At 42.8% G+C, this 15,214-nt stretch overlaps 2 protein-coding genes across 21 annotated transcripts in view; one reads left to right on the top strand and one right to left on the bottom strand.

The window, feature by feature from the left end:
- Window positions 1-7,070, bottom strand: part of RNLS (renalase, FAD dependent amine oxidase) — a 146,951-nt gene extending 139,881 nt beyond the window's left edge. For 2 of the 11 annotated variants that reach the window (XM_043550742.1, XM_043550741.1), the window contains exons 1-4: window positions 6,704-7,007; window positions 6,066-6,171; window positions 2,478-2,620; window positions 592-753 (exon numbers count right to left, since the gene is read on the bottom strand). In XM_043550742.1, coding sequence (XP_043406677.1) covers window positions 592-753; window positions 2,478-2,620; window positions 6,066-6,171; window positions 6,704-6,839 — 547 coding nt within the window. In that variant the 5' untranslated portion in view covers window positions 6,840-7,007. Of the gene's footprint in view, window positions 1-591; window positions 754-2,477; window positions 2,621-6,065; window positions 6,245-6,703 lie in introns of those variants that run through there. The other 9 variants (XM_037905718.2, XM_037905716.2, XR_005226312.2 and 6 more) reach the window with 8 other exon arrangements.
- LOC102940789 (lysosomal acid lipase/cholesteryl ester hydrolase) overlaps window positions 1-15,214 on the top strand; it is a 38,827-nt gene that overhangs the window by 1,558 nt on the left and 22,055 nt on the right. The window contains exons 1-4 of one of the 10 annotated variants that reach the window (XM_043550748.1): window positions 7,386-7,419; window positions 7,868-7,979; window positions 9,450-9,505; window positions 13,657-13,765. The exons of 1 other annotated variant lie outside the window; for it this stretch is intronic. In XM_043550748.1, coding sequence (XP_043406683.1) covers window positions 9,474-9,505; window positions 13,657-13,765 — 141 coding nt within the window. In that variant the 5' untranslated portion in view covers window positions 7,386-7,419; window positions 7,868-7,979; window positions 9,450-9,473. Of the gene's footprint in view, window positions 1-7,106; window positions 7,420-7,867; window positions 7,980-9,449; window positions 9,506-13,656; window positions 13,766-15,214 lie in introns of those variants that run through there. 8 more of the 10 variants (XM_043550744.1, XM_043550749.1, XM_043550743.1 and 5 more) reach the window with 8 other exon arrangements.

Raw genomic sequence — 15,214 nt, forward strand, 5'->3', positions numbered from 1 at the left:
AGAATGTCTACCCTGCAAAGAAACAACCCTATAGCTGAGTCAGCTGACATGGGCCATCTGCAGTTGTTTAATTGCAGCATAAACTTTTCCTGAAACTGCAGATGTTACTAAAATTGTATTCATTGCTCACCCCAACAAGCTTCTCAGTTAGAAGGCTGCTTATTTACTCCTGTAACCAGAGGCCTTGAAGGAGGCAGTAAGCCAGTAAACAGCCACTTGAGGGACTGCTGAGGGACTATTTATATTTTGGGATCTAATAATCTCTTCTCCTCCACTGAGCCAAACAAAAAATTCTAGTTAATACAGATCTGTCCCAGTTTTTACTATGAATATAAAAATTACAGATCAGAATTCTCATTTTTTCCAAAAGAACAGATTTTTCTCTTCCGAAAATTGGGTTTCAGTTAAGATATTGCCTGTAAAAACATAATCTGATGTTTATTGGACAAAGCACCCCTACTTGATTTACAGCATCCACAAAATATTTCCTTCTTTCTGCAAATGAGAACCGGTCACAAACTCAGAGGTTCTTTGCTATAGCATACTATAAATTATTATTCTGTGTTAAATACTTATTGTAGGAAGACTTACTGTTCACAATGTCACCTTGAAGTTGAAGAATCTGTGGAACAGGTATTGTGAGAACAACTATGTCAAACTGTTCTGGGGATCCTGTTTTCTTGCAGACCTCCCATTTCCCCCCTCTGAGGTAGATCTGTGTTACATGGTGTTCATAGAAGACATCTGCACCTGCTTCAAAAAAGAATAGTTTAATACATACAATTCTGTATCAGATAGTAGAGAACATGCATAATATCAGAATAACTTCCACAAGTAATCAAAACTATGGTCCTGATCCTACAAACAGCTAAGCATGTGCTTAACTTTAAGCACCTAATCTGTCCCATTTCCATCAGTGGAACTACTCACATGATTAAGATACACGCCTAAGTGTTAGTAGGACTGGGGCGTAAAAACTTAATGAATTATGATCACAATTATAACAGATTTGCAACATCAACAGATGAAAAAAGTGTTAATATTAATAACTATCTCAACATGGAGAGAAGAACACACACTAAATACTGTAACAAAATACTCAAATCCACTGCTTTTCAAAGAAAAACAGCAATGCTGCTATGACAGTTTATATCAGCTTGGTTATCTGCTCCTTAGTCTTTTGTAAACAATTCTAAATATAGTACAGCTTTATATCACAAGTACATGTTGTGAAACTGTTTAACAGTTAATAAATCTTTCTTTTCAGCACCAGGCTTTACAGTCAGTTGATAGATTCCCAGATCATCAACTGAACACTGTTTAAACCAATACTATACATTAGTTTAAAAATTCCAAATTCTGGTCAGATGCAGTTACTCCAGATTTATGTGACTCAAATTTCCCCCTAAACCTCTCACTCAAGGTATGATCCTACTCCCACAGAATTAAATGGCAAAATTATCATTATCCTAAAGGATCTGGATTATATTGATAAAGCAAAGAGTGCAAATATAACTTTGGCCTCCAATCCTGTAAACACCTAAACATGTGCATAAATGTACACATGCTAGCAGTCCCATTGAAGTTAACAGGACTGCTCACTCAGCTGAAGTTACATGTGTGTAAATGCTTACAAGATTAGAGACTTGGTTTCCTTGGTTTTTAAAGTTTTGCAAATTAGACGTTACCCATTTAAACATCTTCAAGATGTCAGCATGAAACATTTTTATGAAAAAGAATCTAGTCTTTTTCAGCTTCAAATAAACTGTTTCAAGCCATATCCATTCAAAATGCTAGTGTGCCATGACAGATTCCTAGATTCTAAGGCCAGAAGGGACAACTGTGATGATCTAGTCTGCATAACCCAGGCCACAGAACTCTCTCCAAAATAAGCCCTGTTTGAACTAGTCCATATCTTTTAGAAAAAACATCCAATTTTGACTTCAAAATTCTCAGTGATATGAGAATCCACTAAAACCTTGGACACTGTTCCAATGGTTAGTTACCTTCACTACTTTGTTTCCCATCTGAATTTGTCTAGCTTCAACTTCCAGCTGCTGGCTCTTGTTATAACTTTGTCTGCTAGATTGAAGAACCCATTGTCAAATACTTGTTCCCCATGTAGGCACTTACAGACTGATCAAGTCACCCCTTAATCCTCACTTTGTTCAGCTAAAAGGATTGAGTTCCTGGAGTCCATCTCTATAAGGCATGCTTTCCAATCCATCATGCGAAGTCTCACATATACAAATCCTACACTCAGCTACCAAGCTTCCTTGACCAAAGGACATGGGAGCAGTGCAGTGTCACTGCATTCAGACCCCTTTCCAGAGGGTATACTAAGCCTGGGGTGCAAGGGAAAACTTTCTATCACATTCAAGTGACAGTAGTTTCAAAAGGTGGGTGGGAGCCTGGGTCACTCCCTGTTGATCAAAGGAAGGATAATTATCGGAGAGTTCTTAATTACATAAGACTACCTGACTCTGTTAAATAATGCTTGACAATTGAAGAGATTCCCTGAGGTGTCACAAAATTGTGAGATCCTTCTTCCATCACCATGCCTTCCACAGGGGCAGTCAATGGCTTCAACACACCATGGGCCAAAAGGTCCTCGTAGAAGCTAAAAATCAAACAAAATATATATGCTAACTATCTGGAAGAACAGTAACCGCAGCATTAATTGTTAACCATAGCAATTAGACTGGCATAACACACAAACTATATAACCTTTGTCTTCTATAACATATTCAACTGGCGTTTGAAGCTGAACTATATATGTTTAGTATTAATGTATTACATAAATACTAAATTACATAAATAAAAATGACCTTATATTTACTTTTCACTACTTCATAAGGACTGGTCTCTTACAAGGGAAAGACAATATACCCACCTAGCTCTCCCCATTGCAATCCTGTTGGAAAGTTTCACATCAGTTGGAAATTCTGACTTACTGTGGCAGGAAGATAAATGATGATGTCTGGAGCTAAAAGTATTTAACTTACTGCCCACTTTCCTTCTCTTGTGAAAGCTCTAGATCATGTCAGAGCTGGACTTTGAGTATCTTCTAACAGGTGCAACTTTGCTTCCTCTGGTATTTACAAAAGATGTCCTGTACAGTTTATCATCAATTACCTATCATTACATTGTCGGCCCACTAACCCAGATCCTAAGGATTTATTGTAATATTCCAAACCAATGAGCAGCTTCAAACAGTCACCCCTATTTTAAGCAGGTTTTTTTTTGTATGTTTTCTCCTTCTCTCCAAAATATTACCCTGGCCCAGTGAAAACTTTTTTTTTATAGCAGTAAAGGCATCAGATCTTTAAAGTCTGATATTTCACAGTTCCATAAGGCAAGAAATAAAAAGTTTCATGCCACTGGAAATCAATGATTCCCCAACTTTCCAACTAGACTCAGCCACTATCTGCCTTAGTTTTCCACAGCATCTATCATTGTAATATCTAAGTACTTCCCTGATACATTAGGTCTGCATGGTTCCTAGTAGATTGAGACTTCTGTTCTTTGCCCTGCCTGGTAGTCAGCTCTGTTTTGGGATAGATATTTGTGTGTGGTTTTCCCCTTTCACCTCTCACCCCCAAATCTGGAATGGTGGAAGGCCTTGTTAAAGAGGTTTTGCAACGTGCGCTAAAAGTGGTCAAACTCTGGATTAGCCTGACCTCTTCTGGAAGCTTGTTCCGCAGCTGAACCCCTCCCTTTGCGAATGATGTATGTCTGGCTGTGACATGCTTGCTTTGCCCTGAGCTTTCTGAGCTGCATTTTTTTCCAGTTGTTAAGGAGGTCTCGGACAGAGAACCTGGGCCTTGAACCATTGACAGCAAGAAAGATCAAACCCAAGGCCTTGACTTGATAATGGAAGTGGATTAGGAGTTAGCCGAGGTAGCACAGCAGAGAGGTGATGTACTCATGGCAGTCTGGACCACTAACAAGGCAAACACTACAGTATTTTATCCAGGCTGGAGTCTCTGCACTGTTGCTATTTTCAGATACAGTGAGCTATGTTAGCCTGGATGGATCTCTGCGGTCAGATCCTCACCTGGGAGGACAGAGTGAAGAGCCACTGGAAAAAGGCATTTTTCACCATTTAGACCCTTGAGACTTAGGCAAGGTGCCAAGTCAAGCAGGGTCCCTAAGATAATCAATAAGATGAATACCTCCAGATGAGAGAGACATAACTTAAATATATTAGACAAGCTATCATTTGGAAAGCAGTGTAAAACCATTTTAATGACACCTGATATGATGCTTTTTTAAGATAGGAAGTAACATTTTTATAAAACCTGTAGAACTTTTCAACGAATATGCTATTGCTAGTCTGATGGCACAGTACACTCTGTAAGTCTGAGGTTTTGTTTTTAATTTTCAGTAGCCTAGAAGGAAAACTGGACAAATTCCAAAAGTTTTGATTTTTCACATGTAATGCCTCTGACTCCAATCAGGATACAGACAGTGTATAAAGTAACTCAAGGCAGAATTTGGCTTAGAACCCTGCAACCCGAGCCAAACTCAATGGGAGAGATGTCAGATCCAGATCTGGTCGGAAAACAAACCCACCTGCTTGGTTCGGCTCTTCTCATCCTCACTCCTGCTGGCCACTTCTACCACCCTGTGCACTGTGTGTGCTGTGGAGTGAGTGTGTCGGAGTGGCAGAGTCTCTCATTCTGCAGCCAGCCATGGTACAGCAGGGGTGATGAATGCAGCTGCAATCACACCAACCCCAGGGCCAAAAGGCAGCAGTGGTGATTCAGGTTTGGGGGGCAGGGTCAAACAGGCTTGAATTTGGGTCAGGGCCTAAAATTTAAGCCCAAGCAAACCTCTAATTGGTCGTCTGTATTCTATTCTGCCATCCAAAACTATTCCCTTAATTGTGCTACTTAGGTAGGCCCAGTTCTGTCACCCTTGTTTACACCAAGTGGTACCTCTTTCCTTGAATACTTTCACTGTGATTGGTGGAATGACTGGCAGACTAGTAAACTACCACTCAGCATAAGTAAGAATGACAGAAGTTTACTGAACTCCTGGAATGCACAGCATGGCAGGCAAAAGGACATGCTTCATGAAATTTAATTGCTTTCTTACTACTGTTTTGCATCTTTGTCTAGTAGGGACACTGCTGAGGAGTACATGCAGTTTGATTATTTGTTACTTTCCCAAGGCCAAACTATAACAGACTTGAACATAAACAGCCCTATTAACTTCAACTTTGTGCATGAATAAGACAATCACAATACAGTCCTGGTCCAGTGTTGTCATTATAGTTTACTGGACCCATTTAAGAAATTTGTTACGCTAAAATACATGCTTTCAGTTGATGACATTTTGATACTTAAAAACTAGCAGGGGCTGTTCACATCAAACAAGTGCTACTATATCTAAATTAATATCTATGCCACATACTTGTAAATCTGCTAATTTTAAAATGTCAGACTATTTTAATTTGAGTCTGATCTTCATTCCACTTACCTACAAAATGCACTAAAAATAATGGCTAAAACGGTCTCTTGAATTCAATAATACAATTACTTTAACAGTAATATTTCAAATCATATAAAAGGTACACTGTCAATTTATGTGCAGCCGGAAATTTAAATATTGTGAATTGATTTTTTTTTTAAACCAACTTATATATATACACACACACATACTTCTAAACAAAGCTTCCTCTTGACCAGCTGGTTTAAGACAAATAAACCCTCCTCTGAAATTTCAACAGCAAAGTCCCTAAAAGTGAAACTTACTAAAACACAAACGATACTGACCTCACAGATTATTTTTAATTGTCCAAGATGAGAAAACTGCAGAAAATAAACAAATCCCATAAACAATGACAAGGATGTTGTTAGTAACCCATGTAAGAAAACGCTATAATATATAACTACCCTTTGACAGCTGAAAATTATTTTTAAAGGATCAGTGTCATCACCTGTACGTTTGTATCCTAGACTGGACAGTGCACCATGAATTATTAAAAAGATAACGCTCGTTCGCCTGTTACTTTTCCTAATCCTCTTACAGCTGCAACAGCTTTTCATTCACCACCTCACCTTTGATGCTTTTGGGCATAGGCGGGCCTAAGCGTTATGTACTGTGCTCCCAGATCCGCTGTACAGCGAGGGTTGTGCGGGCTCCTGCTTGTAGTCATTCTTCCTCCTGGGAACACGGAGACGTGACTAAAAGACGGCCAGGCTCCCCCACATATACTGTCCCCGGACACAGTTAGCGCCTAACATGAGGGGGTTACAAAAATGACAGGATGTTTGTTCTGGTTCTGGCCCCTAGGGGCGGTCGGCGCCCCAGTCCTCCAGGCGAAGCCCCCAGAGCCCTCGGCTGGCCTCCTTCCTGCACAGCTGTTCGCTCTTGCTCAGCACATGCTGGAGCCCCAGCCCCGCTCACTAGCCTGGGGAGGAGAGTCCCTCTCTCCGCGCCTGTCGTCAGGCCCTACTGGCAGCTTTGCTATGCTGTGCAGTGTCTCCATGGGGCACGGCTCACGTCCCCTCCCCTGCGGCATGCGAACGCCCGGGCCCTGCGCTGACCCGGGGCTGATGCCTGGCTCCGAGCCGGGGTGCCATCCCCAGTGCTTATGCGCCCGTGCCCGGGGCTGACCCCTGCTCCCCTGTCCCCGTGCATGGGCGGGGGGTTGTCCGTCCCTGCAGAGGCCGCTCTGCCCGCGGCAGGGCCTCACCTGCGTCCCGGGCTTTGTCCCACAGCACGATGCGCAGCGGGCGCTGGGGCAGCTCTCTCCGCAGCAGCGCAGCGCACAGGCTGCCGGTCAGCCCGGCGCCCACGATCAGCACCCGCGCCATGGCGGCGCCGGCCATTGGCCTACACGGAGATGTGAGTAAAAGACCGGCTCTCCCACACAGACTGTCCCCGGACGACGGTAGTGAGCCTGCGCTCGGGCGGCGGGCCCGGGCCCGGGCTCCTCCCGCTGCTGCTGCGGGCCCAACCAGCGCGGTGCCCGGCGGAGCCTGCCCCAGCCCCGCTCGCCTGCAGGGGGAGCAGCCGGGCCACTGGCGCGCAGTGACAGCCCGGCGTCACCCTGTCGGAGCCGGCCCCCAGAGGGCCGCGTACTAACGCTGCCTCTCCTGGCTGCCGGGGCTCAGGTGGGGGGACGAGCTTTCACAGTGGGGCCGGGTTCCCGCTGCTTTGTATCCCTGGGCGAGCTCTGTCATGTGCGCACACGAGAGACAGGGACACGCACAAATTACATATGTACCTCGTACCCGGCCCTACATAAACAAATCCCTGCCCAGCACGATCCGTACACGCTCCGCATACATATCTTCCTCTCTCTCCTCCGGCCCGCCACACTCCCTCTACAGGAGTCAAGCGACAAGTCAGGTAATTGAATGCCCAGTCCTGCAAGTGACTCTGCATGAAGAGACTCCAGGGTGGCAGGTTTGTAGAAATCTTGGTGGTGCCCAGAAGCCGCCCCCCCCCCACTCCACCCCCCACCTGTCTAAGGCTCTGGGAGGGAGTTTGGGTGGGGGAGAGAAGGTCTGGGGTGCAGGCTCTGGGCTGGGGCAGGGGATTGGGGTGCAGGACGGGTGAGAGCTTGGGCTCTGGGATGGAGTTTCGGTGCTGGGTTCAGGCTCTGGGGGTGCAGGAGGGGGTGAGGGGTGCAGGCTCTGGGATGGAGTTTGGGTGTAGGCTCTGGGCTTGGGCAAGGGGTGGGAGTCCAGGCTCTGGGAGGGAGCTTGGGGATGGGAGGGGGTGCAGGCTCTGGGAAGGAGTTTGGGGGGCGAAGGGAGGAGGTGCAGGGGTGCAGCGCTTACCTGGGGCTCCTAGGCAGGGAAGGCGGGGAGTCTCCATGTACTGCTACCCCCCAGCTTCCCATTGGCTGCAGGGGCGCTTGGGGCAGGACACAGACCTACCTCACACAGGGGCTGCAGGGAGGGGCTGGCAAACACATGGAGTGAGCAGGGAGGAAGCCGCTCAGCTCCGCTACGCTGCCAGTGGTGAGTGGGGGCCTCGGGCTGTTTTAAATGGCCCGGGGGGGCGGAAGGTAGGGCCGAGGGAGACACCGGGACCCAAACATTGCTGGAGCCAGGCCCAGGGCCAAGAATATTCCTGGTGTCCAGGCACCACAGGCCCATAGGATTTACTGCCCATGACATCCTATAATTTTCAACATTTAAATTAAATTCATAATTTAGAGCTATACAAGGTCAGATATTTTAATTTCTTCCTTAGAAGAAGGCCACCAATAATTATGATACTAAAATTCTTTTGAATTGCATATACTCGGGAAAGTACTGTCTCCATTTATATATGCATTTCAATGAACCCTTTTAATTGCCTTAAAATATTTGTCCTCAGATTAATTTCTATACTATTAAAATGATGTTAAAAGATTGTTAAAGTCCAATGATTAAGCATACTAATGTTAGGAAATGCAAATGTACTATAGAATATCATACAATTGTTTCATACAACCTTGTAAGTCACATCTTGTGACATGTAGTGAGGCCTTAGTCCTGCAAAGCACTTTAGCAAGTGATTAACCTTTGGGGCATGGCTACACTTGCAGATGTAGAGCGCTGTGAGTTAAACCAGCCCTCGGAGAGCTCAATAGGGAAAGTGCTGCAGTGTGTCCACACTGTCAGATTCAAGCGCACTGGCGTGGCCACATTAGCAGCTCTTGCAACACAACAGAGAGCAGTGCATTGTGGTAGCTATCCCAGCATGCGAGTGGCTGCAACATGCTTTTCAAATGGGTGGGGTGGGGTGGAGCGTGACAGGGAGTGTTGTCTGTATGTGGGGGGAGGGAGAGTGGGTTTTGGGGGGGCTGAGAGCATGTTAGCATGCTGTCTTGTAAATTCAGACAGCTGCAGATCCCCTTCCCTCCCCCCTCTCTCTCACAAACACTCTCAACAACAGCATTCCACAGTAATTGCTTGCCTTGTCCCAGAGCAGATAAGCATGCCGGCTGTCAGAAATGGAGCTTTGAAAGGGCATAGCCACATTCCTACAGCTAAGTTCAAAACAATGACAAGAGTGGCCACTTGACTTAAGGGGATTATGGGACTTTTCCAGAGGCCAATCAAAGCGCAGTAATGCAACACCTCGTTCACACTGACGTTGGGGCGTTTCAGCCAAGGCACAGCAAGCATTATGCTTCTTGTGGAGGTGGATTACCAGGAGCACTCCAGCTGCAGAGTCCAGGCGCTCTAAGTGCCATGCCAGTGTGGACAGGTCGTGAGTTAGGGCACCTGGGGCTGCTTTAATGCGCTCTAACTTGCAAGTGTAGCCAAGCCCTTAGTGTACATATAGTCTCATTGATTTCAGTGGACCTAATCGCATTATTGAGATTATGCACATGCTGAAGTGCTTTTTGGATTGGGGCCTGATGGAGATGAGGTTAACTGTACAACCTCAGATGTTGTTATATATATAAAAAAATTAATTCACTTTTTTCTTTTCACCAGGAAAAATGTCAAAAGTCAGACCTCATGAGAGCATCCAGTCTCATGTGTCTTACTAGGTTAGTAGGGAGGAGCTTGTTTGAATATTTGTACACTACAAGGTACATACAGACTGCTTGATGCGCCTTACAAGATATGCCACAAATGAGGTTGGCTGCTATGAGCTCTGCCTCATTCAATACATAGCAGATGGAAATTTGTATCTTGCACACAATATTTACTTGATCCTGGACAGCTGAATTTTTTTCTTAGGCATGTAGAATAACTTTCCATTTTATTATGATCAATCCTTATGTTAGGGATATGCAAGTAAATAACTATCTGTTTTGCAAGGCTGAATTCTTAAAAGATGAACAGGGATGAGGCAGGGCTTGATGAACAGCATAAAGGACCTAAAAGAAGCACTGAGAGAGAGGCCTACAATACAGCCAATCTTTACTCTCAGCACTGCAGGTATACATAAATAATCCTACAAACTGAACTGCAGATTTACAATGTACACTGTTCCATCACATATAACTCAGTCAAATCAAAACCAATTTTCACCAGAGCACTTGAAGGTCCTTTTCCTCCACAAGGACCCTTTCCCAGCCAAATTTCAACTTCCTACCCCCATTGCTAAAGCTATGTATAACTTTAATTAAAATTCTATTTGAATTAGTAACATCAGATACAACATTATACTTTATCATGCACTTTCCATTTGTAATACTTGTCGTGTATATTATGTGTACTACTTATCTGTCTGATTGTGCTGTACACAGTACATTGGTAAGTAATGTTATTTAGCCTACAAATATTAAATCAAGACTTACTGCATAAGAATGTAATTACAATCTGGCATGGCTTCTTAGGATATAATATATTAAGTTGATCTTCATGAGTGTTACATGCCAAGCTTCCCTTCAAGAAGTCCAACAGAAAGATCATTATTTAGGGATTCCTCAGAACCATTGTAATTCCTCATGGATAATTAAGAGGTTGTAGTTGGCTTTATTAACTTAACCTAACATTCTCTATAGGAATAAGAGGGATTCCTAAAGAAGACTAAATATAAACACTGAAGTACGCAGAAAGCCTTCCCCCAACTACAACAGGCTATGCAGTATTATAAAGACACATGTGCAGCTAGTTTTAGCACAGAGGCCTAAATTTGATGTCAGATACATGACCACAGACTCCCCAGTTACCACATAACTCATGCTGATATGTGACTAGACTCATCTAGGTTAATAATAATCTTGCAGTGTCCTCCATTCAAGTTTCAGTTATAGAGGTAAATTAAGGGGCTTCATTCATGGATGGTAGTGACTTTATTATCCACTGAATTTGCTGTTAATACCATATAGCAAAGAACTGTTTCTGCCAGTCAAGACAAGGCTCCCTAATGATGGTGAGACCGGAGCGACTGATGTTAAACACCGTGAATCTAGTCTCTGCATTCTCTCGTCTGGTGCGTATAGGCCTTCTTTTGTTGGGCAGGAGATGACACTTCTTGTGGTAAACTAGTATTTCACACTTGGTAATACTTCTTTCCTGAATGTGAGAGTTTCCTGTTTCATAGCAAACACTTTCATAGTTAAAGCAATCACTTACATATTACCTTATAACATTGGATACAGATATTATGAGTGATATTGATACATGCAGCAACTCTCAAGCATTTCATAACATCCAAACACTATACAAATCTCTATAAATCTAATACCTATTTTAACAAAACGAACACACAGGTGGGCCAGACTGGTTTTCAGCTATGTCAGTGTTCAGTGAGGCCTACGGACTTTGGCATGAGCTGGCACCTAAACTGTCAGCATCACAACCACCACCTCACCTCACAAGGATGTTGTGAAAATAAATTCATTAGTGTTTGTGAAGCACTCTGACAGTATGCTGTTGAACCTCATACAAACACCCAGGAGGCAATTACTAATTCTGTATTAAAAGCAAGGTTTGAATAGTATGCAGTAAATAAGGCCTGGAGCCACACACTGAACAACTGAGGATAAAACAAAATATTGAATAATACCATCCATCCTATGCTGGATGAAGCAGGGTCTGAATGAGGCAGAAGGTCTGTGTTTTTTCCACTATTTTTTCCCCCATTCTTTTAACATAGTTTCTTGTGCTCTTATGTACAGCAGAGTAAGAAAAACACTCAGCTGTATCTAAAGCACTTAAGAAAATACTGTCTTTCTGTCCTTCCACATATTCTTTCAGGAAGGACTTTCAAGCTATACCACATTGCAACACAGCTCCTAAACAGCCGGCAACATTTTAAACTCTGAACGCTTTAACTCTCTTGTAAATCTTTTAAATATTAGCATAAGAAACAGGCAAAGGGGATTTATTTTATTTTCCTCTTTCACTGGTGGCAAAAAAGACAGAACAAACACTGAACGGGGCTGGCGGGTGAAGCATACCCCCTCCCATCACATACTTTTCCTTTCCGTGCATTTAGATTAAAACAAAATATGAAGTGCTTCATCACAAAGAATTCTCCACTTCAAATACAGTATTAATGACATTTTCTAGAGAATAATGTCAGTACCTTCTGCAAGCATCAACCTATGACTAGCATTTCAGATTCTCCATGTCTGACTCACTCCATGGGCAAGGGTCACCACCATGCCAGTACTGTTTCTTTTCCTTTAATTTTCACATTTCCCACCCCCCTCCAAGTATTTCTCCTCCTCACTGACTAGCTTTATTCCAGTCTCATCTGAAACCTGTAACTCTGAATGTCTCTCTTCCTTTACTGTTTTAATTATTTGACTCTCTTAAAGTATTGCAGTCTTCCTTTTTTTTTTTTTTTTTTTTTTTTAAAACTAGCAACTTCACAGTTTAGCCTTTCTTCCAGCCCAGAGACTGGGCACATGCCTCTTTTGCTATTTGTACATGGCACCTTGTGTGGCAATGTCTATGTTTTAAGCAAGAGTGAGCAAAACACCACTGTAATGTGTGACTGGGCATAGGCCAGCAGATAGGAAACCAAAGGCCAGGTCTAAGGTTAGACATCAGTTTTTCTATATGATGTTTTATTAGGAAATGGCGGTCAACGGTTATGCCAACTGTTGCAGAAATTGGGAAGTGGGTTAGAAATAACAACCACCACAAAACTGTAGAACCGAATAGTAGAAAGTCACAGTGTGGGAAGGTGGAAAACTTTCTGTAGTTTATGCTGTAAACTTTCAATGTTTCCAATGTTCTTGCTGTAATATTATTATTCAGTAGGTATTCTAAAGAGCCTTTATCAACATATATTTCAAAGGACCAAATTCTGGCCTCAGTTGAAGATCATGCACCTCAGAAGATAAGAGTAGGAGCCATAGGATATACTGAATTTTCAGAAGTAACCATTTATTTTGGTTTCAGAGTAGCAGACGTGTTAGTCTGTATTTGCAAAAAGAAAAGGAGTACTTGTGGCACCTTAGAGACTAACCAATTTATTTGAGCATAAGCTTTCGTGAGCTACAGCTCACTTCATCGGATGCATTCAGTGGAAAATACAGTGGGGAGATTTATATACATAGAGAATATGAAACAATGGGTGTTACCATACACACTGTAACCAGAGTGATCACTTAAGGTGAGCTATTACCAGCAGGAGAGCGGGGGAGGGAACCTTTTGTAGTGATAATCAAGGTGGGCCATTTCCAGCAGTTGACAAGAACGTCTGAGGAACAGTGGGGGGTGGGGGTAAACATGAGGAAATAGTTTTACTTTGTGTAATGACCCATCCACTCCCAGTCTCTATTCAAGCCTAAGTTAATTGTATCCAGTTTGCAAATTAATTCCAATTCAGCAGTCTCTCGTTGGAGTCTGTTTTTGAAGTTTTGTTGTTGAAGTATTGCCACTTTTAGGTCTGTAATCAAGTGACCAGAGAGACTGAAGTGTTCTCCAACTGGTTATTTTGGTTGTGTCAGCTTCTGGGTACCAATCTGAGGCACCTAGGGCCAGATCCTCAAGGTATTTAGGCTCCTAAAGTCATAATGCTCTAAATGTCCACAGCTATGAAGACTCAAAAGGTTTATATTTATTAAGCTAGTTAACAGCAGGTTGAACAGATTTTTTTCTTTTGACTGCAACAAACCATTTATTACAGGGGTTATAGGAGGCTGGTAAGAGAAAGGAATATGAGGCATTAGGCTACTAAATACTTTTGAGGATCTGGGGCTTAAAGCCTGATTTTTTTTTCAGAGATGCCAAGGACTTGGAGCTCCCGTGGGTTACTTTTGAGAAGTTTGGCTGTAATCTTTATCTGGTATAGTCTGCCCCAGCCGGGGTTGAATTCCAAGATTTTGAGCATTATTAAAGTAGTGAGTATTTTTAGTATACTTTTTCTATTCTTTTAGTTCATCCTTCTTCTAGGGACGAGACAACCCATTACCTCAAAACCATTCCATTCCCTGCCCAGCTGCCTATAACTCCTTTAATAAATGGTTTGTTGAATTCAGAATAGAAAAATCTGTTCAACCTGCTGTTAACTAGAATAATAAATGTAACCTTTCCTGTCTTTATATCTGTGGACATTTAGGCATTATATCAAAACATGTAGTTTGCAAATATACTTAGTGTGGTCACCATATTTATCATTTTCCTTTACAGTGTTTCCAAAACTTTTGTAAATTGAACCCCCTTAGGAAAATGAAATCAGTTGCATCCCCTGCAATCCCACCATGAATTCTTAATGGCTTGTCCATCTTAATCAATACATCTTCCACATTGTCCTGGCTGCTTCGGCATATACCAAAGTTTGGGAAATTTCAATCATTTGTCTGATAAAATCTGCAATGTACTGGATACCTTCCAGATATTCCAAAAGGACAGCCCTTGTCCCAAACATCTCACAGTGCACCGTGCTGTTTTTAAATGAATTGTATGATTCTTAATGCAATGATTTACATCTATCTAGTGGTGAATTAAAGCTCACTATGGACCGTATCCAGTCCAACCAAAGGGCCCTGCACTACAAATAATGCCACATCTGGCTCCCTGTCCTGCCATACTGCCTCTTGTTTCTAAGGTCATGTCTACACTACCATTTATGTCAGCAAAACTTTATGTCACTCAGGGGTGTGAAAAAACACACTCCTGAGCAACATAAATTTAGCTGGCATAAGTGGTGGTGTGGACAGCACTATGTTGTCAGGAGAGCTTCTCCCACTGACATAGCAACTGCCACTTGTTGGGGGTGGTTTAATTATGTTGATGGGAGAGCTCTCTCCCATCAGCACAGAGCTGCTGCACGAGAGCTCTTACAGTGCACAGCTGCATCGGTACAGCTGTGTTGCTCTAAGGTCTCTAGTGTAGACATAGCTGAGTCCCCTGTAGATTGCAATACTCTAGTATTTCTAGTGTTTGCTGCTGGCAAATCCTACGTATCATACTATAAAAAGTGATCAGGCTAAAATAGGGGGTTTTCAAACCACATACATTTTCAGTAGAAAATGCTTTTATCAGTTGGAAACTGAGCTCATTACTAAGTTTAAGGCAAATTATAGAGATCTAGGTTATTTTCTCAACTGAGGTAGATAATGGCTTTACTTCTGAATATAGTTATCTGATTTTAGAAAAATGTAAAGGCTTCTTATATACCTCCATTAATTCTGAGCTCATATTCAAGAAAACTTGAGCTTGAGATGGCAACAGGCCAGTAACACTTCTGTTTGTAACAGGCGTGGTAACCATTGTAAACATTTCAGCGTGGTAGCCATGTTAGTCTGCATCAGCAAAAACAATGAGGAGTACTTGTGGCACCTTAGAGA

This window comes from Chelonia mydas, chromosome 7, assembly GCF_015237465.2.
Source record: "Chelonia mydas isolate rCheMyd1 chromosome 7, rCheMyd1.pri.v2, whole genome shotgun sequence".
NCBI classification, from domain to species: domain Eukaryota; kingdom Metazoa; phylum Chordata; order Testudines; family Cheloniidae; genus Chelonia; species Chelonia mydas.